Source organism: Crassostrea angulata, chromosome 7, assembly GCF_025612915.1.
Source record: "Crassostrea angulata isolate pt1a10 chromosome 7, ASM2561291v2, whole genome shotgun sequence".
In the NCBI taxonomy this organism is placed as follows: Eukaryota; Metazoa; Mollusca; class Bivalvia; order Ostreida; family Ostreidae; genus Magallana; species Magallana angulata.
Genome location: NC_069117.1, coordinates 25,502,739 through 25,528,532, shown reverse-complemented (window position 1 = coordinate 25,528,532; position 25,794 = coordinate 25,502,739). Strand labels below are relative to the sequence as shown.

The window sequence follows — 25,794 nt, the reverse complement described above, 5'->3', positions numbered from 1 at the left end:
GATTTCTACTCATAGTTGTACGCAGTTTGCATAAAGAGACAACTTTTAAAAATTGTTTATTTAAAAAATTTGAAAAAAACAAACATTTCTTTTTTTTTTATGAAAGCATAATTTAATTCAAGCTTGCACCAAATGTTTCGTGGAACGAAAACTGCTTGAAAATTGGCTGCAACACGGCGCAATCTGTAGCAAACTATGCGTTTTTTTTAAAGTTGGTATTTGCGATAAAGGAATTTCCATTTATAATTCAATTTCGGTTCAACAACTTCTCTGTTTATTCTTGTGGAGGAGAATTTCCGTAGTGGCTTTTAAAGAAGCAAAATCATGCTATTTTCGCCCTTAGCTTTCCAATCAATTAAAATTAGACCCGTAAAACTGCTCGATCCTCTACGAAACGCTACCGAAGCGGATTTACAAGTCTAATTTTAATTAGATTATAAGCTTTCATGAATATTTAATCGGGCAAAAATCTTTTGATTGTAAGAACCATACATGTTTACCATTTTGAAATTACATGCAGAATGATATTTAATTGCTAAAAATTCTTGATAACAAATACAACTCGGTGAATTGTATTATTTTTCTTAAATTGGTATTCTCCTACATATATCCGATCATGGATGATAGGCAACATGTCTTTGGCGTAAAAATATTATTTCAATTATCAATCGACGTATTTTTCTAACTGGTAAAGTTTGGATTATTTTTATTTTCATACGTCAGTCTTTTGGAATTTATGATGGTGCTAATTTAATTTTTCTTTTAATTATATACAAGTGTTCGTGTGGCTACAATCGATTTATAAATATAAATCCAAAATATAGACAAGTATTCCTCAGAGTAGTGAATTTACTTATAGGAGTAGATCTTTTTTAAAATATAGTTTATTAAACAAAATCTGTGCATTGATACTGGTAATTCAGAAGAAATAATTCAAAATATACAGTATTTGATGTTTTTTTGTAAAATTTTAATTACATATATTACAATTACATTGTAAATATAAATATATTTTATTAAAGGAAGCAATCAAAATGCGCACTTGCTGCATAAATGAATTAAAAAAAACCACATTGCCGTATTATTGTCAACTACATAGAAATTCAGCTTTAATCTTGGCTTTTTTCAAGTGAGCTTACCTCGATTTATCTCGCATTTCACACACCTTGTAATTATGTATTTAATAATAATAATAATTATCACTTTAAAAAGTTTTATAATCGCCGACGCAAATTGCATTTTTTTAAACAAGAACGAAATCATCATATTCCTAAAAACCAACAGTAAAAGCATTATATTTATTGTTATTCCAAAGGAAAACTTTTTCATGGATTTTGCTGAAAAGGCAAATATACATAATGCTTTTTTACTGAAGAAAAAAGAATGAATAATTTGTTCTTCTCTGATTAACACTAACCAAAAGCCAAGAGCGTCGTTGAGTATACATTGAGCGTTGAGTATATGTAAGAGTATTTAAGCGCTAGGAGACAGTTTTTTCGTTCACTCTTGTTCATCCGATGAAGTCGAACTTGACGCCCGTCGTTTCGTTGGTCGCCGAGTCCACCGCCTCCACCTCCATCTCCGTACCGTCTAACAGAAAGCTGACCGAAAAGTACCGAGACTTATTGCAGACGGCCGCCATCTGTGGAATTTTAATTACTAAAATCCCCAAGTAAAATACCCCGTCCTCGGTTGTATACTTGGGCTTTGTTTTAGTTGATGCGTAGATTTCTAAATCTAGCTGATCTTGATCATCTCTGTTTAAATAATATTTCTTTGGCGTACCCTTTTGTCCGATATGGACTGTTTCGTTGGCTTTAATGTGTATGTTGAAAATGTCCCTTGCGAGCGTGTTCCCGCCAATGTGTATCTTTTTGTCTGGAGTATAATATTTTTCATCAAAATCGACAGTAGTGCATATGCCGTATGTATAGCGACAGACTCTCGTCTGCAGAATTTGAGGATTTCTGCCACAAAGCACGGCACCCTTCAGAACTGCAAGGACCGGATCTTCCGGAACAAGTATTCTGGTGTCCGGAAATGAAGTCCTAAATGTCGACTTCAAAAGATCACACTCAGCAAACCCACCTACAAGAACGATGCTATCCACTTTGAGTTTGTTCGACACTATGACCGCTGTCACGTGTAAGACTATTTTTTCAATGGTGCCACTCAGCAGTTTCGTGAAAGCTTCGTTGTAAATATACATTTTGTCGCGCTGAAATTTCACTTCCTGTGCTCTGTCTATTTCTTCGATGTGGTCTTCTACTGATTTGCCAAGCCTCTCACACATGATATCACGAATGGACTGAGGAACGTGAAGAATAACCCTATCATCGTCCTTAGAGAAAACCCTCTTTTTATTTTCAAAAACCGACATAAATGTAAGAAAATCGTCGGGGTGGTTTTCCTTGATGAACTTCATGATATCAGTCCCTGTGAGATCCTCTATAAGATTAATGAATTCGTCGTTTATGACTAAGGAACCCCAGTTTCCACCAGAAGCTGCAACGATTTCTCGGAGAGCTCCATTAGGGAGTATCTCGTGGGCCGTGATGTCTACTGTCCCACCTATAGGATAATAATTTATTATGTGCAGCCATACAATGAAAACGTTTGTATTTTTTTTTTTAAATGACATGCAAACAGAACAGCATATGTTGAGATAGCTGCAGGTCTGTAGCTCCCGGTCTGAAAATATTTTAGATAGACGACCTGGTCATCAGTCCGAATTTTTTCAGACCGGGAGATACAGACCTACAGCTAATGTTAAGATGGTAAAGGACACCTGTCGATATTAATGGGGATGAAAGTACGTTATAATCAAAACACTATTTTCAAATTTTACAATATTTGACTCAAAAATATGTCTTTAAATTTTTATGGAAAGGTGAAAATAATAAAAAGCCACAGCGGGATTCGAACTCATGACTTACAGATTCAAAGTGAATGCTCTACCCAATTGCACTACGCTGTTAGAAAAAAAATACTGGGGAAGAAAAAAAATAAAAATACTTAAATGTTTATTAGGATAGGAGGTACGTCACAATATGGGAGTGTCCGATGCCACCTTTAGAAAATTTCATCTCTGATTCTGTGTGCCTCAAGAAGAAGAGGTTTTTATAAAAATGCAATTTACCCCCTAGGTCAACTATTAGGTACTGTGCGCCTGGAGAGAACGTCTTAAGTTGAGAAATTTCCTCGTCTTGGCTAGACCCTGTCAGTTTCTCTACCGGAAGAAAGCGACAGTATAGAGCAGCAGCTTCCGGTTCCAAAGCTATCGATAATCTGTCGTTCAAAATTCCCGCCTAAAAATTCAGTGAAATTCTTGCAACAGTTTGAACAGGGAAATTAAATATCATTTGTATCATTTAAGCTATTATTTGGTTTGTCTAGTATTTCATTGATCAAATACTGTATCCATCTATTTCACTTCCTTTCTGTCAGTCTCTTGACCAATTACTACACCGCGTACTTGTACAGCAACCAATAACTCGGATTTCTCTATGATGAGGAATGAAATATATGACCGAGTTACAATACTCCAGAGAGAAAAGTAAAGCAAACAAAAAGACTGCTTGCAAAACAAAATTAATTTTTAAAGTCAGTGAAAAAATGATCTCTTATTTTGAGGAATGTCGTTTTTAAGAAATACATGCACAAGTACTTGCAGTGTTATTTACAAGTATCAGACAGACTGACTTGTCTCGCTGCTTCTCTCATGAACTGCTTGGCTTTTTCGTCCCATATTGCAGGCACTGTGATCACCCAGTGTATGTCTTCATCCACGGCGCCTTCTCCAAGAATGATCTGTTCCGCCAGCCGAGTGGTAAAATCCTCTCTCAACCCTTGTATGATGAAGGCAAAGATCTTAAGAGCTTTTTGGGGCTTTCCTTTTACATCATGTAGAATGAGATCACGTGATATCTATTGAAAAAAGACAGTCTTTATTAATCATACCATACACGGTTTAATCCTCCTGGAATCAAATACGGTTTATATTCCTCTCCTTTACGATTTGCTTGCTTCCATTTTGCAACGAGTTTGAATTTTAATCGACACATCATGTTACATGTACATGTATGTATTGATCCGAGTGCCTTCAACTGATAAAATTAAAATCAAACCTGGTGGGTGTAGAGCATCATCTTGAAGTTCTGGAAATAGAACCATTGCTGCCGCTCTTCCTCCTGCAGGGAGTTGATGTAGTGGTATTCGGCGTCGTACCCGATGCTGTGAAGTTCACCGCTAGGATTCAGCAGGACGGCGGATAGAGTTTTGAAGTGCTGGAACCCGTCTGTCCTGGACTTCCAGCTGAACGTGCTGATCTGTAAAGGATCCCTCTTGTAGGAGTCGTAGGAAGAGATCGCATACCCGGAAGACGAGGTCCCGATGTCTAAGGCGACCACAAACAGGTCTTGCCTAATCCTCAGGTTTCGTATTTCTTCATAATGTCCACCTACTGCTAGTCTTTCATACAGTCCATGGTCCGAGTTCGTTGAAACGGACGTTGCTTCATAATTTGATGCATTTGCATATTCGTTTGGAGCTTTTGAAAGTCTGTTAGTTATCCTGAAAATAAATCAGGCCAAACATTTTTTCTTCTTTTTTTCTTTTAGTTCGCTGAAATTAACCTAATTAATTTTGATGGGATATACTATTTGTCTTACCTTTTTTTGGTGGCTGTCAATCGCTGTTTCATAGGTTTATTACCCATCACCCTTAGAATTCATGACGAGACAATATCAAAAACGAAAGTAGAATAGCCTACACCTGCGAAATTTACCTGCTGCGCACCTGTATACCGAAAGCGAACCCACGGTAGCTAACTCAACAAAAGATGACATAATCGTTATCTTGTATTAAAATTTAACTTTAGGTGAGTAATTGGTTTTTTCCTCGAATGGGGCGTTTTCTCTATGTTGCTCTAATTTTTTGTCTACCTCTATCCTTATATATATATGTCATACTGTTACAATGGCGGTATTCTGCGACATATCAAACATTAAAATGTCCTCTGTTATTTCTTACTGCTACATGTATCTCAATAAATAGGTGCAATGATCTGCATGTTAAAGGGGCATGGTCACGATTTTGGTCAAATTCTAATTTTCTGTTTTTATTATTTACAATGCTTTAGGAATACATTTCTTATGATCAAATTAAATTTGAGAATCAGTCGTTAAGTTTTAAGCAAGATACAGAGCTCACAATTCTTTGTCATGTAAACAAGGCTCACGTCCTGTTTTTGTTTACATAGGTTAAATATACCAGTAAAAGAATCTTTTTCAAGACGATTTGTCTATCTTCTTATTCATTTTAAGCATAAATAAACGGTTTCTAACGTTCGACACGTTCATTTAGGCCTAGAATTGAAATTTTCACTTCAAATTTCAAAATGTAAACAAAAGCTAATGTATGTTTACATAGCAAAGAATTGTAAGCTCTGTAACTCGCTTATATTTCAACGAATGCCACTCAAATTTTAGTTGCATATAAAAATGCCTCACTAAAGCATTATAAAAGGTAAAATTGGAAGAAAAAAATTGGACCAAAATGGTAACCATGCTATTCTCTTTTGAAAAGTGGACAGGCATGCTATGCCTGTCCATTTCTCAAAAGAGAATAACCACGCCCTTTTAAAACTTATCTATGTAAAACTATTAAAAATAACCTATATCAAAGGTATAACGATCTTATTGGGCAGTTTCAAAAATGTGTATGCATATATATGCACTCTTCAGAATTCAAACTATTTTGAAATCTTTATTTTACATCACTGCATTATGTTGGTGTATAAACATGTAAGCTTATACAGTTTGACTGGAGTGCGAGTTCCCTACTTTATGAGAAATACTGGTTGGAACCGCTCGAGTCAGTCGCGCCCTGTATCTCTCATACTGTACAATAGGAAACTACATGTACGTGTATTCTAAATGACTTGTGACGTGACCTTTCTACAGATTTTAGTAATTTAACAAGTGAATAATGGTAGTACTTCTTAACCAATCGGAGGATTCTGCCACAAATGGTAGTTTTGACCATATTTTATCAGTGACTCGTGTGTGTGTGTGTGTGTGTGTGTGTGTGTATCTCATTATGGTACTCTAGTACATACCCATATTTTAGTGCTTCCGTGCCTTACTGGTTGGTGTTGATAATATTTATTTTACAATTTAGATAATATATTTTGTACAATCGAGAAAACCGTTTATGTCACACGTTACACGATTTAGGCATAAAAATGCTCCGACCGAATTCAGACCTGAACAAAACCATTTCTTTTCTGAGTATGTATAAATGACATCAAAGTTAAAGTCATATGCACTGTCATACAAGTAATTAACTTCTAAAAGTCGGTCGGATGTTTTGTTTGCAAATATATCTAATGTATGTTTTCTTCAGAAATAAAGAGTTAAAAATCAAATTGTGAGTCACCATCCTCAAACAGTACATCTACATGTATATTCAATAGAATTGAATTTTTATCTACTTTATCAATATATGTAATTTACAATTTTGTAGAATGTTTGCCCAGTCAAGTAGTAATGAAAAAATACGAAAATGGGATAATGGTGTAAAACCTATGATTAGCGGATCGTATAGTGAAATTGGGTTATCTTGTCGAAAGTCTCTTACTCTCGATAGCTGTAGCTCATTGTCTGAAAAAATTCGGCCCAGGTCGTCCATCCGAATATTTTTAGACAGGGAGCTACAGACCTGCAGTTATTACTCTTGAATACTCTCGTTTGAGAGAAACTTGTGTTGATTTATGTTAAAATAAATCTTTTATTTTACAAACTCCCAAATAGGGGTTCGTGTGATGATATACGTGAACTTAAATTTTCACAGTGGGATATGGCAGACAGGCTCATGAACCAAGATGAAGCTATCTGGATTATTTTAGAATTATTTTTTTTTTCATCTGTATAAAAAATATTGTAAACTGTAAAACGATTAAGATATTGTGAAAACAAATCTAGTTTACAGAATCTTCAGACGTCGCTAAAAATATCCGTTTCAAATTGTTTTTTTTTTAAAAACAATTAATGTCTGATGTATTCAAATGAAGCTATTTTATTACTTTGTTATTTTAGCTAAACCAAATTTTAGGTTACGCATAAATTATAACAGACTATATTGTTTACATACAAATGCATTCAGTAATCATCAATGAAACTCCTCCTACACAATTTGTCGGGCTGAAAGAATGCTATTTTTTTTTTATTAAAACCCGATAGAAGAATACAGAACAACTTTTTTTAACGCATCGAACCTTCTTTCATAAACCTACAAAATGTCACTTGTCAATTACCAATAGTTAAAGAAAGATAAAAGTTTTACCCATACCTCCACTTTTCATATATATATTTTTTTCACTCAGACACTTATTTCTTCAACGAAGTTTACCACACGATCCTTGATCTTTACTCAAAATGATTATGAAATAATTTTTATATGTATGTTTTGTTAATTGTTATTTTTTTTGCATCAGCAACATTTATTAGTAAAGTTTGAAAATTATTTTTGAAAATATTGTTTCTACAGGCACGTAGCATCGGGGGGTGGGGGTGGGGGGGGGGGGGGTGGGGCAGGCCCCTCCACTTTTTTGCGCAGCCAAGATTTTTCTGAAATTTACATAAAAAAAATTGAATTAACATGGAGTTGCTCCCCCCCCCCCCCCAACTTTTATGGGACCATGGAAAAAACTGATTTGAAAATGAGGAAATAATCAGTGAAATTGAAGTTAAAGGTACATGTATCATACTATTCCCCCCCCCCCCTACTGATTAGTATTTTGAGAATTTTGGAAAGTAACTTTTTCTCTTTCTCTTTGTTTTTTGTTTTTTTTGGCTTGTCAAGATTTTTTGGATGACTCTGCCCCCCCCCCCCCCACTTTCAAAAACGATGCTACGTGCCTGTTTTATATATATAATTATGGCTTTCAAAATGTCACCCAAATTCAGTTTTAAATATACTTTTCATAGTCTAATATCTGAATATTTTTTTTTTATTAAGAAATTATTATTATTCACTTTTATTTTGAAAAAAAAAGCAACTGAAAAAGATCCATTCTAATACACACACACACCGTTAAATACACACCCTCCTCTTTTTTTTTCTTCAAAGAATTAAGAGTGTCTGTGTTTAGAATTCTCAGTAAAAAAAAATCGTAGTAACTGTATGCCAATTGCTATCAAATATTTTAAAACATTCATTGCGTGTTTCAAAGAATATCCAACATGAATGTAAAATATAAAAAAAAATTATACAATTTTTTTTTCGAAATTTATTTTTGATAAACGGTACCGGTGCATCATAATTATCTGTATTTTCAAGTTTATAAGAACCCAAACGCGGATCGGGGGGGGGGGGGGTTAAAGTAACGAATCTACAAAATTTTAGTGATAGCAAAGTTATATAGAATTTGTAATGAAAAACAAAAACAAAACCTATCGATTTAGAATATTGTTATTGACACGACGATTATCCCACGTGACGCCTCCCAACAACGGTAGATAACTCTGTTTCTCATGTTTGGACGAGTCTTGCATATTTTTTATCAATTTGTGTTGTTGTGAGGACAATCAGTATATATACAGGTGGGTAAAATGCCTATAATCACCAATATACATGTAGAATGAAACAACTAAAACATAAAATTTAGGTTGACTTGAAGATCTACCATAAAATGGTAGACAGACCAAGCATGGGTGCCATCTTTGGATTTGTGGGGGTCACGATAAACAAGGAAGTTCTTTTTTTTTGTAGATGTAGCAAGTGACATGGCTGCCGCAAGTTCACCAAAACCGTCCACCTGTAACAAACTATTTGTGGCTGCCATCGATTTCGGCACCACCTATTCAGGTTATGCTTTCTCCTCAAAATCGGAATGGACGAAGGTGCAAACGAATGTGTGGCCTTCTTCAAACCAGATGTCCTCGAAAACTCCCACTGCCCTTCTGCTAAATGAAGACGAGACCTTCAACTCTTTCGGCTATGACGCGGAGAAGAATTTTGCAGAGATAGCTGAGGAGGGGGACGATAGCTATAAAGACTTTTATTATTTTCATAGATTTAAGATGCTTTTGCACAACTGCAAGGTAACACATTATTAGACAGTGCTAAAACGAAAGTAGAAATATAATTTTCTTCTGCCGCAACTATAATTTCTTATTTGTACAAAATATTTGCTTTCATACATAACATGCCAATTAACAGTTATTTTTAACTGATTTATTATATTTTTTTCATGAAAGAACTTGCACCGGAACATCTGCATTGACGATATGACAAGAAAACGAATGGAAGCTCACAAAGTTTTCACCCATTCCATCAAGTTCTTGGTTGACACTCTATTTGACAAATTGAAGGGGGCTGTTCCAGACATCTTGCTGGATGACATCCACTTTGTCCTGACTGTACCGGCCATATGGGATGACCCATCCAAACAGTTCATGAGGGAGGCAGCTATCGCTGTAAGCCTTTAGATTATTGTTTGTGATTTCAGCTGGTAAAATTTGTTTCTGAATGTTTTCTCTTTATACTGTCCAAAGTTACCATTTCTTTCATATTTTGGTGATTTTTAAGGAATATACATTGCCTGTCAAAGTATCTTTGCTTGGGTGTCTGATCTTGCACTCTACTTATTGTCAAGAGGAGTTAAGCAGATCAGAAACCCTAAGCAAATGGGGAAGCAAAGTATACAGTCAATCAACTTTTATTTGTGGTGAGCGGCGACTTATTATTGCAATTTAGATGAAGATTATCTCCAAAATAAAGTACATATGAGAACTGGTTGGTGGTGATGAATAATTACTCTAACGACTACGCTTCACGAACCTCCTTTACAGTAATCATGTGAAAAATACAAGAAAGTAAAAAAAAAATTTTATTTGACTTGTAAGCATGGTAAGTTTTCTTACATATAAGTAAATATATACTAGTAACTACAAAGATAATTTTACCTACAGGCTGGAATTAAAGCCAACCAGTTGTCTATAGCCCTTGAACCAGAGGCTGCCTCCATCTACTGCCAACACATACCCACAGAGGTCGATGTGTCCGGTAACACCTCCTTCCTCCGGACCGCCAAACAGGGCACCAAGTACATGATAGTGGACCTGGGAGGTAGGTGCATGTAACCCAAATTTGATCTATATCTAGAATCTATATATAGAAAACACTCTTTTTTATCAGTTGACCTGATCTGGTTTAATTTTTAAGTTTTAACAGTCATTTTTACAATTAACATTTCCTTGAACTCATGGGAATCAAGTTAAAAGTTTTATCCGTCAAAATTTTGATATATACAGGTAGAATACATACAGGTGTTGGAACTCCAACATTAAACATATATATGGTATTATTGGTATATGAGAAACCATTGTGTGAGATTCAAAGGTCAACTAAAATTTATATCAAAATGTTTTTTAAATCTGGATAATTTGATCGAGAAGCAATATCTCTTGATTTACAAGACTTCATAGTTTTATTATGAAGTGAAATGTTCAAGAGAACTTTTAAGTCTTTTTCCTTTAATTCAAGACATCTTAGTGAAGAATTTGTATTGTATGAAAGATAACAAAGAGAAGCACACACAAATAAATGAAAAATTATAATAATTCTTTTTAGTTCTTAGAATAAATCATTTTGAGGGGAATATAGGATTTTGATTGTTTTACTGAGCAAGAATTTGTTTGTTTTATTAGGTGGGACTGCAGACATTACTGTACATCTGAGGTCCGGCGAGGGGACACTGGACGAAGTGAGGCCAGCCAGCGGGGGCCCCTGGGGAGGAAAATCTGTGGATGACAGGTTTGAAAAGTTCTTAGGAGAGGTCATAGGAAATGACCTTGTGGAGGATTTAAAACAAAATTTCATGGAAGATTATCTAGATTTATTCCGTGAGTTTGAGAGCAAGAAAAGGAACATAGCAACTGTTAAGACTGGGAAAGTTCACATGAAAATACCTTTAACTGTGCAATCTTTGGTGAAGAAAAATTTGAAAAAGTCAGTGCCAGATGTTTTGAAAGAATCAAGTTATGCAGAATCTGTTCATTTTGCAAATATGAAACTGCACATGTCTGTTGACATTTTTAAAGATTTATTCAAACCTACTATTGAAGGAATTGTGAAACATTTAAAAGAGGTATTTATGGAGAAAAATGTACAGGGAGTGGAGACTATTTTAATGGTAGGTGGTTTTTCAGAATGTGAACTGGTCCAAAAAGCAATAAAAGATAATTTTAAAGATAAAAAAGTGATAATTCCTGAAGATCCAGGACTTGCTGTGTTAAAAGGGGCAGTGTATTATGGTCATGTTCCAAAGACAATTGGACGCCGTGTCGCCAGATACACTTATGGCATTCAGAGCTGGCCTGAATTCGACCCAAACAAACACCCTGAAGCTAAAAAGGTGCAGATTGGCACAAAATTTAGATGTCGAGATGTGTTTTTCAAGTATGTGACCAAAGGTGAACTGTTGACCCCTGGCTATCGAAGGTCGCAGATCTTCCAGGCGTTAAAACCCGACGAGGAGTGTTTGGAGTGTGCTATTTATGTTTCAGATGAAGAAGATCCAGTGTATGTGGATGATGAATCCTGTAGGAGACTTGGAACTCTCCGAGTTCCCTTACCTAGAGTATCCACGGGATGTTCCCTGGAAATTGAAGAGACCATGATTTTCGGAGACACGGAACTGGAAGTGCAAGCTCGTGATATATACACCAATCAGCAGTGTGAAGTTTCCTTTGATCTACTGAGTAACAATGTGGTTCAAAATGGAAACTGATTATTTTATTGTAAATGCATTAGTATGAAGCAGCTAAAGCTTGCACCTTTTTAATATTCCATGCTTTTAATAGGATAATATATGACAATACCAACTTCAATCATCTTACAATCTTGATTGTAAGATTGGCTTTTGGCTAAAAAATAATATGAAGTTCATGAATGTGAATGAATTGAGATTGTGATTGATTAAATTTTGTTTGTGTTTCTCGTTACATTGTATAATATCCTGTATACATACATTATGTATTTTATAGAAGTGTAAAGGAAATGTGTATTTCAGTCTAAGAGCTATTTCAACAAGTCAGTTGGTCTTCAGTTAGTTTAACTATCTGTTAACAAAGGAAGTTAAAATTGATGCTGGCATCAAGTGAAATAAGTACTGATTAAGTAGGCACAGCAAGCAGGAGGAAGTGTTGCTGACTTTATGACTGAAAATAAAATAGACAGGCCTATATTAAATATACAGTTTGACACAACTACTCAAAGTTCATTTGCAAATGTCTTAATATATTTTTTCATCATATCTTGAACATAACGATTCAAATTTCTTTACTCTAAGCAGAATTCATTTTGTTACTTTCCTAATTGCTATCTAGCTGTTTCTGGCATGTGACTTTGTTTTTTGAAGTGGAGGAGTCAGACAAAAAGTGGAGGAGTTAGACAAAAAGTGGAGGAGCCCATTGGCTTGAATGTGTACCAGCCCATAGTGAATATAAGAACATGTACATTGTTTTATATAGTGGAGGGGCCACTGACCCCTGACCCTCCCCCTCCCCTGTTGCTATGTGACTGTGTTTAATTTATAGCAATTTTGGATGGCTATGTTTATGCTTCAAGCACACAGTCAGTTTAGAGATCATTGTCTTAATAATTTTCTTCTACTTCAAAGTAGTCAAACTACTGGTGGTTGTATGGTTTTTGTAGTCATAGTCATTTTTCCAAGGTTATTTTAGTTAATTCAGTTTCTTGTTTGCTATCATTTAATTATTGTGGGATTATGCTTTAACCTTTACATTTACTTTGAAAATGTGAAATTTCAAGTTTATTAGATGTATTTCACCTTTTAAGTTTAATTATTGCAATCATGTTTAAGAGTGGTAATGTTTTGCCCTGCATGGATTCATTTCTGCCATTTTCTGGTACAGTTCACTACATTAAAAAACAGGACAAAGAGACTGAGTTATAGTTCCAAAGCAACATGTAACCAACTGTAGTTTACTAAATGGTATGTATGCTATGATTACTTGCTGCATAAAAACCATTGTTAGCCCTACAGTAATCATAAATATAATGCTGATGTATTAAATGTGTATCTTCTCAGAGTAATTCTCTCATCTAATGAGGTAGTTTTAATTGCTGTATGTCTTTCCCCAAATTTTTATGCACCATAGCATACTAATTTGTTTATATAAATATGTTAACTACTCTCATGCACCTTATCTTGATTGTTACAGGTAAACTTTATATATTGCTTGTTTAAATCTTGTAGTCTGGATGTTTAGTATTTCAGAAAAATTACTGTATTGATCATTTTGAATGTAACGTCCATTAATTCATGCTTTCATTCCTTTTCTTGTATATGTTCTGTTGCTGATTTACATGAGTTTGAAGGAAATAAAGTACATAGGCTACATCACCGATACCTCTCTTTATTATGTGAGTTGTTGAGGAATGAAAACAGCTTCCGGTCATACATCTAATAGCAGCGGAAATTTTTAAACTTTGATAGACAGACTGTAAAAAGGCACACGTATACGTCTTGATCAAGTTTACTGATAAGATTGATCACAGTTATTATAACAACAAAGTAATATAAAGAAAAAAATGACCGCTAAATTTCATTTCAAGATATTTTTTTGTAGTTGATTTGTAAAATTAAGTCTAATGACATTAGTAGCGGCGGACCATAACAAAAGAAAACTGATAATAAGCACTTTGAAACCGACAGATCAGAAATCGGTTTGCTCAGAGGCTGAGATGCCTGTTTTAAAATTTAGCTGGAGATCGGGCGTCAGCATTCGTGAGTGGGGATCGAGAAAGTTCCCACAAAGAAATCCCGGTTAAAAGCCAAATTTCTGTGTTCAATCCTTTTATTCACTAATATGACATGTTGATAATGAAATGCTTTTCTTAAATACAAATATTTGTATTAATATAAACGATAAATATAAAATTTTAACTAACCATAGATTGTGATTTTTAAAGTCTGAAAAATATGTATCAACTGACAATGAATCAGCATTGCTAATATAGTTTTCATACAATAAAAATCTACTTTGTCACTAAACACTGTAGTTTCAAAATTTTGATTTTTTTTTTATTAGCATCGATGCTGTGTTTAAAGCTCAGATACTTGTAGATTGCTTAAGTACACAAACGTATATTTTGTTATGTAACCTATAAGTACACGATGAGGTATCTATACATTTTATAATTATGTAGAAATCTATAAATTTTCTCATTTTTCACAATTCATGTATGGTATGTTGACAATCTCTCTGGTTCTTATACACAGTCAAGCTAAAATGCCCCTAAGCGTGTCACTAAACTTCTCTGTTCTCTTCTAATGTCGCATTCTCTTTTTATCAATCATGAATTGCCGAAGATAAACTTGAAAAAAAAAGATAAAAGAACTATATATGATATGAGTTAAATTTGGTCCCCATAATTCGCCATTTTTAAAAGTGTTTCGGGTACAATAAAATGTTATGTTATATTTTAGAAGAGTTGATATAAACTATATTTTTCACCTATTTATTTGTTTTATTTGCACTTGCTGTCAGTATATGACGTCAACAGTGACGCTATTTCTATAATTCAATCAAAATCGGCCAAAAATTTACATTTTTCATATCGTTTTATGAATGGGAAATATACAGCGCATGCTTGAATAAGGAAACTTTTTTGTCACTTATTAGCCTTGGATAGATACATCTCTGATTAAAATATTTTGTTTGTTCAAGCATGCGCTCTATCTTTTTTTTCTGAAAGAAAAAGTGCTTGAAAAGAAGCTGTTTTATGCTGAAAATGCAAAAATGGTGGGAAAAGGTGGTCTTTATGATGTCATATTTCTAAATTGTGGGCAGTTGTATCAAAATGAACATTATGTAAAAACATCACATATACATCTGTACAAAGAAAACAAAGATTTACAGTAAAATGATGATGTTTATTTTAGGGGGCCATTTTAGGCTCATATCGTATATATAGTCCTTTACCACCATGAATACTTTCGGTACTTTGATGGATTCCCCGGTGGCAGGGCTTAGTGACTTTAGTTTTTGTATGTCAAGTGATAAATTTGGTTGAGACAGGATCAAATTTATCATAAATCCGGAAGGGGTTTGCTTTGGACTTTCTCAGTATTAAAAGTATTGATATTAATTAATACGTTATTTTTATTTCGTGTAATTATGCAAAAGTTGTTTGCGCCCCCAGTCTACGTCATTAGCGTCACCTATGAAATGAGATAATTATTTGTCGAGAACGTTGATTAAAGCGTCCTTATATATACGGTTATTAACTGTATCTCTCGCAGAAATGTGTAATTCAGTCATCCCAAACACCATTGTTTCCTCGATTTCAAGAGGCTCACTGGATCGCTGCTGTGGCAGAGGGACCGTAAGTGTTCCAAGCTTGAAGCAGGACTCGTCCGTGATAAATTTCGGATCTTTCTCCCAGGAGGCGAATATTGTACACTCCAGTGTGTTCTCATCTGGTTTTAGGACTTGGAAAAACTGAGAACGTTTGTACCCTGGAGTGATTTCTTGTCCAATGGTTACATACTTAAAGAAGACGTCCTTACATCTGGCTACACCATCGATGACAACTCTTTTAGAAACAGGATGTTTCCTTGCATCAAATTCCGGCCAGCTTTGAATTCCGTACGTGTGCCGGGCTACCCTTGTTGTTATTATTTGTGGCATGTGGCCGTACATCACAGCACCCTTTAGAACGGCCAGTCCCGCTTCTTCCGGTATTATAACCTTTATATCAGAAAATGCACTTTTGAATTCTTTTTGAACAATATCACACTCAGCAAATCCACCGACCATTAAAATATAGTCGATCGAAACAGAATGTTCCTTCATTATTTTTTTTATGTGTGCTATTATTTTACCGATAGTAGGAAGGAATAAGGAGATAAAAATATCTGCAGGAATTTGAACTTTTTGTTTTCTTGCGGTAATTTTCCCGGCGTATTTCGGATTTTTACTGATGATGTCATCGACAGAGTCCGTTTTTCTGGCTTCCTTGACCAACTTAAACAAGGAATACCCAAGCGACATATTAATAGTTTCAGATTTTTGAGAAAAGATTGAACGTTTTCTCGTTTCAAAATCTCTCTGCAATTCAAGAAATTCATCCAATGCATTCTTCTTGAATTCATCGAAAACATCTTTCCCCAATAATTCTGATATCAAAGCAAAGAAAGCCTCGTTGATATCTCGTCCTCCCCATGGCCCCCCTATGGGCTGATGGATTTCTTTTAGGTTGCCTCCCTTACAGCGTTCGTGAAATGTAATATCAGTGGTTCCACCTGTTAGATGAAAATTGAAAAAAGATCAAACAACCATGAATATGGATAAAAATTACTCTTATTTACAATTCTATAACTCAAGATCAGTAAAAGCGTGTAATAAAAATTGTAATAATTTGTATCAAATTATCAGTGAAATTACCAGTAATACAGTCATGCAGTTGCTAGTTTTATCAGTAATCAAATGTTTTTTATTAACCAGCCCGTTCAATTTTCAAATGGTCTAGGAAATACATGAAACTTTTCGTTGAATATTATACTTTGAGATAAGTTCAAGTTCATTGGACGTCCAAAATGATAATATCCAATCGTCGCGGTTTGGAACACTCAAAATTTCTTTGAACATTAACAGTGATCGCAACAGTGTGGAATTTCCCAATCTTCTTTTTGTCAAAGGTATATAGAAAAAAATAATGATAAATTCACATGGAAGATTATATGCATGAAAATATAACATTATTATATGATTGATTAATTCCTAGCTCTCTGATTGGCTAATATCCAACATTTAAGAAAAAAATCGAACGTTATATGAAATCCACATGCACGTAATCTATGAGGTGAACATTACATTTAATTTTTCCTTATGCTTCGATTGGTTATCATTGTTGTCGTCCAATGATATTTTTCGTAACGTTGCTCACTGTGTTCGGTTATAAAACTAATTTGAGCTTTCACTCACACATGCATTCTGATTTGTAATTTACACATGAGAGGAATACGATTTTTATCACTACCTCCAAGATCCACAACCATAAACGTTGTTCCTGTTTTAACGACATCAAGGAATGATGCTCCACTCTTATCTGTCTGACGGGCAAGTTGCAGATGCTGACAGTAAATGGACGCAGTTTCCGGTTCCAGAGCTATGGATAATTGTTTCTCCGATATACCAGCCTATGTTTTAGACAATTTGAGAATACAAAAAAAAAAATAATAAAATTAAAAAATAAATTAAAAAACGTACATGTATATCATTTTTAATTTTTTTTAATAATGGGCAAGTAATAAGGATGATTAAGTTTTATTCTCTTCAAACCGAAGTGAGCTCGAGGTGGAGAGGGGCTTGTTTAAACTCATTTTATTTTTCCTTTAATTAATTAAGATAAATAATAAAACGTCCTGTTTAGTCATTATACTCTAATTTTGACTGATTTCGATGCCCACCAGTGAGTAATGATTCTGCATGGCTTACCTTGACTGCTGCTTCCCTCATAAATTGTTTTGCGTTGTAGTCCCAAATTGCGGGAACTGTCAAGACGTAGTGTATATCTTCTTCCTGTATACCCGTAAACTTGTCGCCGAGGCTTTCAAAAAGATGGTCTCGAAGGAACTTGATTGACAGACTGAACACATGCATAGCTTTCAGGAGCTTACCTGTTGCATCTTTTATCTCCGTATCTCGACATAAGCTCTATATAAAGAAATTAAGAGAAGGAGATAATTGCAAAGCTAAAAGAACCGATATATAACTACAAAATCTATGAATAAAACCTGTTTTTAACTCCCATTTTTACTACTTTTTTGTTTACTTTATTGTCATGAAGTAACATCTTAAAGCAATCGAAATAGTAGTAGGACTGGAAATTTTTGCCATTTTCCGCCATATCTGAATACTCTGTCTCGGCATCATATCCAAAGGATAGGAAGCTCTTGTCAGGGTTTAGCAAAAGAGTGGTCGGTGCTTTTGAAGACAGCAGACGTTTGGTTCCTGCATTCCAGACATTTGAGTTGATCTTTAGAGGCTCTTTCTCCCAACCGTCTTTTGATGAAAAGGCGTACCCCGAGTAAGTCGTACCGAAGTCGATGGCAGCCACAAACAGTCGATGTTTGCGAGGCACCACGCCATCACTAGCACTAGCCATGGTAAAACTGGAAAAGGGAGAAAAATCTGTACTAATCTGTTCATAATCCGCATGAATCATCAAAGAAAGCATTGTATTGTTTATATATTACATCTTTCTTTGAACAAAATAATAAATTGATTGTAAAAAATAAGCAAAATTCACAAACAACTGTTCATGTATATACACATCGGTTACGAGTTACGTTAGCTAAAAGAAACAGCTAAATCTCTCCTATGGGAATTTGCAATTGAGTCTGACATCATATCATGATTCTTTCTGCAGTCCGTGATTTTTCCTCAAGTCGCTGTAGGTTTTGACCAATCAATAAATGGGCGGGCATGTAGATTTCAGTTTCGTTGTTTCTACAGAGTTATGAATTAACTGTACGTTTCCGTAAGAAATAGAGGAAATCCTACTCGGTAGATGTAAATATAATACTGTGCCTTCACATTTGAATGGACCATTTCGCCTGATCCAAAAGTGTTCCCTGAATTCATTGCTCTCGTAAGTGAGCTTATATTATTGGCTGTCGTTGACGCAAACGCCACGTACAAAAAAAAAAAGAAAAAGAATTTACTTAAAAGCACACACGAAAAAACAATCTGTAGCATACTGTTTTGGTTTAACATCCATATAAGTACATGTACTTGTAAGAATTGCCTTCCGAAGCTGACGTGATCCAAAGACTAAACATTAATATATGATTATTCAGATAACTATAGTCTGTCCCATTGGCCAAGATAATTATGGAGCACATTTGGACGATTTTTTTTTTAAATATGAAAGTACACATACCTGTGAAAAAAGTGCAATTAAAATAGATGAATGATCCAAAATAATTTCACTCACACTTTATCATTTTGCACTGATTATCTTTTTATCTTATAAAATTCTTAACATGTTGACACAGTGCAGCAGATGTTAAATCAACAAGAAATAAATGTAACTTCATACGTGATGTATTTAACATAAGAATATCCAGGTACTAATTATATTTGTATACTGTTCGTGAATGGCTTGCGTCACACTTGAACAATGAATTGAAGTTTTATTTGAAGGGATGGTGGTGGTTACTATCGTGAAATGTACATTAAATATTGTTTTTACACATACAAGTGTGAGATGAAGAATTGTGTATCATATTTTTTAATACATATTTTATATATAACTTTAAAAATTCATATAAAAAAAAAAGAGGTTCCACTGTGGATTGAACCCTGGCCGCTGGAAGTGATGACCACTGTCTTATCCAGTAGGCTACGGACGCTTATGTAACAAGATGTGTTTTTTTTATTACATCATAATACTGTTAGTTAATCTATAGGAAAATGGTTTGAACATTTTGAACACAGATGTGAATTAGTATTATTTTGATAATGATAATGTAAAGTACTTTTCATATAGTGTACGAATATAAATAGTTTTTCTTGAAAGTAATTTTATAAAGAAATTGATTTTGTTAGATTTTCAATTATCATAGAGATTATAAATTTCGGACAATAGCCATTTTGTTTGTGACCATTGCTGAGGACAGTTGAGAAAACTTTTGTAAGTAAAATAGTTGTACTGCTACTATATTGTATTGAATGTAAAGTTAGTTTTTTATCAGTAATTATATCAAAGTAATCATTGTATCACAGATGAGAGTATATTTTGAAATTATTAAGAAAGTTTACAAAGTTTAAGGTTTCACAGTGATTTGTACTCATGATTTGAATACAGACTAATGTTTGAAAAGGGTGCAGTGATATTGATTTTACATTTATTTTTATACAATTATAGACGTGCATATTTTGCATAGTTACATGTGTAAATGGTTTGTTTCAGATATTACCTACCAGTGCATGTAATTGTACAGTTGTGTATATACAGTTCCTTTCACCCTTATTTAGGGAGCGTCACCATAATAAATATAATAAACGAAGTACAACTACCATACTCGTTTGTTACACAAGTATAATATACAATATGCAGAAATAGAAAGATTGTACTTTCAGGTAAGTTCACGTCTGTTTCGATGGTATTATAAACAAGTCGTACCAACGAACTTACCACTATAGACCAATCCACACTTTACAAAAGTTATGTCCCTTGGCCGCCATCTTTGGGGAAAAACCCATATATTTCCCACAGTAGCCTTTGTAGTTTAGAGGGTTGTAACTTCGTCATTTGACATTAGAAATCCGTTTCCGCTTAGGATTTTATTGCCCCAAGTTGGGGCAGCTCACACATCGAAGGAATAAATTAAATTCCAAGAGATTTCTTCACAGGACGCCCAAATATTTGGTTGCATAAAGAAGGGAAAAGTTGTTTTTTCCCTTTTGACCTTTGGGTTGACCCCGCAAAGGGGAACAACTTTTGTAAAGTGTGGATTGGACTATATTGTTCATTCTCACACCAACTATTAATTACACTTGACAGTTCCAACCTCTTTATTTCTCACTTCTGGGCATCTGTAGTAATAAACGTAATAAAAAAGATGATTATTTTCTTACCTGTCACCCCTCTCCTTGAGTTGAATCTACTTTCAGTTTAAGGTGCACATATTTAGAGCGCATGTCACAACTGATTGAGTAGTCCACTACACAGAGGTGGATGTAAGATTTGTAGTTAGGGGAGGGTGGTAACATATCTAGAGCCGCTTTTTTCTGACATGGGTCATTTTTAACCAAACGATGAGTCCAGGGCAAGTTACTTTGTTTGAGAGGGCTTTTGCATTTATAAGTGACTCTTAGTCTCATTAGAATTATATTTGATATGTGGAAAATATTCCTGTTTAATATTGCTAACAAAAACATGTAATTTTCTTTGAATTTATCGTGAAATTTATAAAAATAAGGATGCTAAAATATATATCTTTATCTACCGAAATTTAAAATCTCTGATAAACCCGACAATAAAATCTAAACGTAAAATATTACTGCATGTATGTCAATCTGAATCACATACACGTACTTATTTTTTCTGTCCAGTAATTTGAAAAATAAAATATGTGCATCTAACATAAAAAGTCTACATGCAATATCAAATTGCAATTGTTACTCAATTCTTCTTTCCAAATCTTCCACTGCACTTAATCTTGATATCGCTGTTCGTGAAATTATTTAGTTATCTTTCCTTCAACAAGAACCAACTCTAGATAACGAGTTGATAATATAATACAGGTAATATATAAATGGGTGGTTTAATCCCACTACCTGCATTGTTATGAGTTTTGAAGAAGATCCAATGTTCGTATTGTACGGATGACCATTTCACTGTTCCAAGAATGACGGCAAACCGACCGTGACTGAAATCATCTTCGTAAGCAAAGGGTTTTAACGATCCACTCTGTTCAGAGGAGCAGAGTGGACCTTACGCTCTTGGCTAGCAAAGATTGAACAAAGTATGACACCAAACTTCTCTCAAAATCACATTTGTGATGTATTCCGATACCCCTAATCGTGATTAAAACAAGGTGTTGACTTTTTCTGGTTTGAGTTTTTGGCAACCTTCATTCAATTCATCTGTGACATGGAATATTTACGAATAGAATGAGATATGAATTTTAAAAAGGAAAGAAAAAACCCGATATCATACCTATAATGTTGTGCTTTACAATTTGAAAAATGTGTTTCATTCAAACGCAGTAAACACAGGTATCAGTTATCAGTGTTCCATAACGGATATAGTTATATTTAATGTTTTTTCAAAGTTAAATGTGATTCCCCATTTCACTTACATACATGTAAATGTATACCTTTTAACTTATGTTTATAGACAGTCACCTTTTGACCGAAAAATGACCATTGCATGGTAAATTGCAGTGGTTTCCAAATTGTTTACTTGGTGATTAAAATCTCAGTTAACCAGATACCGGTATATCAACTAAAATTTTAATAAACTTGGGTATAATTATGCAAATACAGGTACACATATTAAACGCTTTTGTGTCTGTCTTTTCTTATACTCCGATAACAACTTTTTTTAGATTAAAATATCTATGTCTCAAAAATATGTACTTTATACACAACTGCTTTTGTCTGTCGTCGTATCTTTTTCTCGTTCGTTCTCGTCAGATCCTTTTGTACAAAGCGATTTCCACAGACACACCATGAAGTTCGTCTTATCCAATTTCACATTACCAAATTTCCCGTAGTCACCATTCTCAAATCTACACAAAAGCTCTCTAACCTTGGATTTTAAATAACTTGTCTGACTTTCGTTCGTGTCTTCGCAGCAGTACTCGACGACTTTGGGCAGGAGAAAGACGAATACGAACATTACCAACTTATCAACGCTGGCATAGTCGCTGGATCTTTTCCACAACATTGTGACTGCGATCACCAGAAATAGAAGTGTCCCAACTATTTTTCGTAACAGCTGAATACAATGCTCTTTGACAGGGATTATGAAATCGCAGATAATATCGAATTTTCGGGTGGATACTGATATTTCTTCTTTTTCCCGATCTTTGGTTTCCTCAGCCTCGTCTTCGTTTTGTTGTTCTCTAAGTTCTTTTTTCATTTCTAAAATAATGTCGAAGAGACTATTGTATATTTTCGTAAACTGATTCCAATAACCGATCGTGTATACCAAAATTGGAATATATTGAGACAGGAATGGCTTTATTGTATTATCAGACATAAAAATGATAAGCTGAGAAGATTTTTAAAAAAAATTCCTTCGATTCTAGATAATTTAGAAAAATTTAATCTGTATACAAGATACTGGTGTATTAATAAGAATGCATACACAAAAATTTAATGCTTTTATCTTAAAAGAATAATTTTTTTTTTATGAAGAAATATGATTTTGATTGTTTTTCTGGAAAAACAATTTATATCCGTCATCAGGTTGGACTGCAGACTTCACTGTTCATCTGATGTCCGGTGAGAGGACACTGGACGAGGTTAAGTCAGCCAGTGGGAGGAAAATCTGTGGATGACAGGTTTGAAAAGTTTCTAGAAGAGGTCATAGGAAAAGACCTTGTGATGGAATTAAAACTTGAACACATGCAAGATTATCTTGATTTGTTTCGTTAGTTTGAGAGCAAGAAAAGGAACATAGCAACTGTTAAGACTGGGAAAGTTCACATGAAAAAAAAAACTTTAACTGTGCGAACTTTAGTAAAACAAAAACTGAAAAAATTAGTGCCAGATGTTTTGAAAGAATCAGGTTAAGCAGAATCAGTTCATTTTGCAAACATGAAACTGCACATATCTGTTGACATATTTAAAGATTTATTCAAACGTACCATTGAAGGAATTGTGAAACATTTAAAGGAGGTATTTATGGAGAAAAATGTACAGGGAGTGGAGACTATATTAATGGTAGGTGGTTTTTCAGAATGTGAACTGGTCCAAAAAGCAATAAAAGATAATTTTAAAGATAAATAAGTGATAATTCCTGAAGATCCAGGACTTGCTGTGTTAAAAGGGACAATTGGACGCCGTGTCGCCAGCTACACTTATGGTATTCAGAGCTGGCCTGAATTCGACCCAAACAAACACGCACTGAAGCCAAAAAAGTGCAGATTGGCACAAAATTTAGATGTCGAGATGTGTTTTTCAAGCATGTGACCAAAGGTGAACTGTTGACCCCTGGCTATCGAAGGTCGCAGATCTTCCAGTCGTTAAAACCAGACAAGGAGTGTTTGGAGTGTGCTTTATATGTTTCAGATGAAGAAGATCCGGTGTATGTGGATGATGAATCCTGTAGGAGACTTGGAACTCTCCGAGTTCCTTTACCTAGAGTATCCACGGGATGTTCCTTGACCATGATTTTCGGAGACACGGAACTGGAAGTGCAAGCTCGTGGTATATACACCAATTAGCAATGTGAAGTTTCCTTTGATCTACTGAGTAACAATGTGGTTTAAAATGGAAACTGGTCATTTTATTGTAAATGTATTAATGCACTGCAGCTAAAGCTTGCAGATTTTTAATAGTCAATGCTTTAAGATTATATATTACCACACCAAATTTGATTGTAAAATTGGCTTTTTGTAATGAAATCTTCTGAAGGTGATTGAATTGAGATTGTAATTGATTAGATTTTTCTGTGTTTGTAGTTACATTGTATATATACTGTGGAATCATTAGATTTCGTAGTGGCTCAATTTATGTGGAAATCGTGGGTACCCCTTAACCATGAATTAACATCCTCCACGAATTAATAAGATAAAGTAATAAGGCATGTTTCTTTCGTAGATATAAGAGAATACACGAAATTATGTCCCCACGAACCTGTAAAATTTAAACAATCCACGAAAATTGGCCTCCACGAATTTATTGATTCCACATTAGTGTTAGTGTAATATTAGTGTAAAGAAAATGTATATTTTTTATTCTAAGACTAAGAGCTATTTCAACAAGACAGTTGATTTTCAGTTAGAAGTAACTATCTGTTAACAAAGGAAGTACTGATTAAATAGGCAAAGAAGGACGGAGTATTGTTGACATAATGACTGACAATGAAACAGATATCAAATTGCAGTGACACAACTACTCAAAGTCCAAGTTTCATTTAAAATGGCGTAATATATTTTTTCATCATATCTTTGGACATAATGTTTCAAACATTTGTAATCTAAGCAGAATTAATTTTGTTACTTTCCTTATTGTTATCTAGCTGTTCCAAGCACATGACATTGTGGAGGAACCAATTGGCTTGAACGTTTACTTTTCCATAGTGAATATAAGAACAGGTATATTGCTTTTGGTAGTGGAGGGGCCACTCCCCTGTTGCTATGCGCCTGTGTTTAAGTTATAGAAATGCTAAATGGCCAAGTTTATGCTTCAAGCACACAGTCAATTTAGAAATCATTGTCTTAAAAAGAAATTCTTTTACTTCAACTTTGTCAAACTACTGGGTTTTGTATGATTTTGTAGTTTTGGTCACTTTTCAAGATTATTCAGTTGATTCAATTTCTTGTTTGCTGTCATTTGAAAATTGTGGGATGATATTTAAACCATTTTGATTATCCTGAAATTTATGAAATTTTAGGTTCATTAGATATATTTCATCTTTTCAATTTAGTTATATCAATTATGTTTAAGAGCAAAAAGTTTTTGTCTTGCATGTATTCATTACAATACACAACACTCAGAAAAGAGCAAAGAGTTAGTTTTCAGGCAACATATAACTGACTATGACTCGCTAAATAATATGTATAATGTGATTATTTGATGCAAAAATCCATTGTAATTTTTGTTAGCCCCACAGGTATCATATACTGTACATAATGTTTCTGTAGTATTAAAGGATGTAACTGTGTGTATCTGTTTAGAGTAATACTCTAATCTTATCAGGTAATTTTTATTTGCTGTGTGTCTTTTCCCTAATTTTTATGCACTATGGCATACTTTTTTTTTCGATATTAATGAGTTAACTAGCATCATGCTATCTACCTTCATTTTGATTGATGAAGGTAAATTTCATGGATTGTTCATTAAAATTTTATAGTCTGGCTGTTTAAAATTTTAGAAAAGTCTGATCAATCATTTATAATTTTGAATGTAACTTCAATTAATTCATGCGTTCATTCCCTTTCATATAATGTTTTGTTGCTGATTACACGAGTTCAAAGAAAATAAAGTGTATACATTAACATACTTCTTTTCACTATCT

General features: G+C 34.3%; 3 protein-coding genes and 1 pseudogene across 5 annotated transcripts; 2 read left to right on the top strand and 2 right to left on the bottom strand.

Moving 5' to 3' along the window:
* Positions 1-932: 932 nt before the first annotated feature.
* LOC128193221 (heat shock 70 kDa protein 12A-like) lies at positions 933-4,827 on the bottom strand. Its single transcript, XM_052866556.1, has 5 exons — positions 4,671-4,827; positions 4,128-4,572; positions 3,703-3,927; positions 3,140-3,308; positions 933-2,571 (listed from the first exon to the last, which is right to left on the bottom strand). The coding sequence occupies exons 1-5, from the start codon at positions 4,715-4,717 to the stop codon at positions 1,511-1,513; spliced, it is 1,947 nt and encodes a 648-aa protein (XP_052722516.1). The 5' UTR covers positions 4,718-4,827; the 3' UTR covers positions 933-1,510.
* Positions 4,828-4,854: 27 nt separating this feature from the next.
* Positions 4,855-13,044, top strand: LOC128193222 (heat shock 70 kDa protein 12B-like). 2 transcript variants are annotated; one of them, XM_052866558.1, is made up of 5 exons: positions 4,855-4,879; positions 8,773-9,104; positions 9,261-9,479; positions 9,975-10,131; positions 10,713-13,044. In XM_052866558.1, exons 2-5 carry the CDS (start codon positions 8,787-8,789, stop codon positions 11,792-11,794), a joined length of 1,776 nt encoding a protein of 591 aa, XP_052722518.1. In that variant the 5' UTR covers positions 4,855-4,879; positions 8,773-8,786; the 3' UTR covers positions 11,795-13,044. The 2 variants fall into 2 exon arrangements, with proteins under 2 accessions (XP_052722518.1, XP_052722517.1); XM_052866557.1 differs by lacking the exon at positions 4,855-4,879 and adding an exon at positions 8,479-8,603.
* An 830-nt stretch (positions 13,045-13,874) lies between these two features.
* Positions 13,875-21,524, bottom strand: LOC128157496 (heat shock 70 kDa protein 12A-like). Of its 2 annotated transcripts, XM_052820074.1 has the most exons (5): positions 21,381-21,524; positions 17,869-18,208; positions 17,532-17,750; positions 17,074-17,233; positions 13,875-16,336 (listed from the first exon to the last, which is right to left on the bottom strand). In XM_052820074.1, the coding sequence occupies exons 2-5, from the start codon at positions 18,199-18,201 to the stop codon at positions 15,270-15,272; spliced, it is 1,779 nt and encodes a 592-aa protein (XP_052676034.1). In that variant the 5' UTR covers positions 18,202-18,208; positions 21,381-21,524; the 3' UTR covers positions 13,875-15,269. The 2 variants fall into 2 exon arrangements, 1 of the variants encoding a protein (XP_052676034.1); XR_008239826.1 differs by lacking the exons at positions 13,875-16,336; positions 17,074-17,233; positions 17,532-17,750; positions 21,381-21,524 and adding an exon at positions 20,679-20,790 and having other exon boundaries at positions 17,875-18,208.
* Positions 20,859-24,109, top strand: LOC128191263 (heat shock 70 kDa protein 12A-like; annotated as a pseudogene).
* The last annotated feature ends 1,685 nt before the right edge of the window (positions 24,110-25,794 follow it).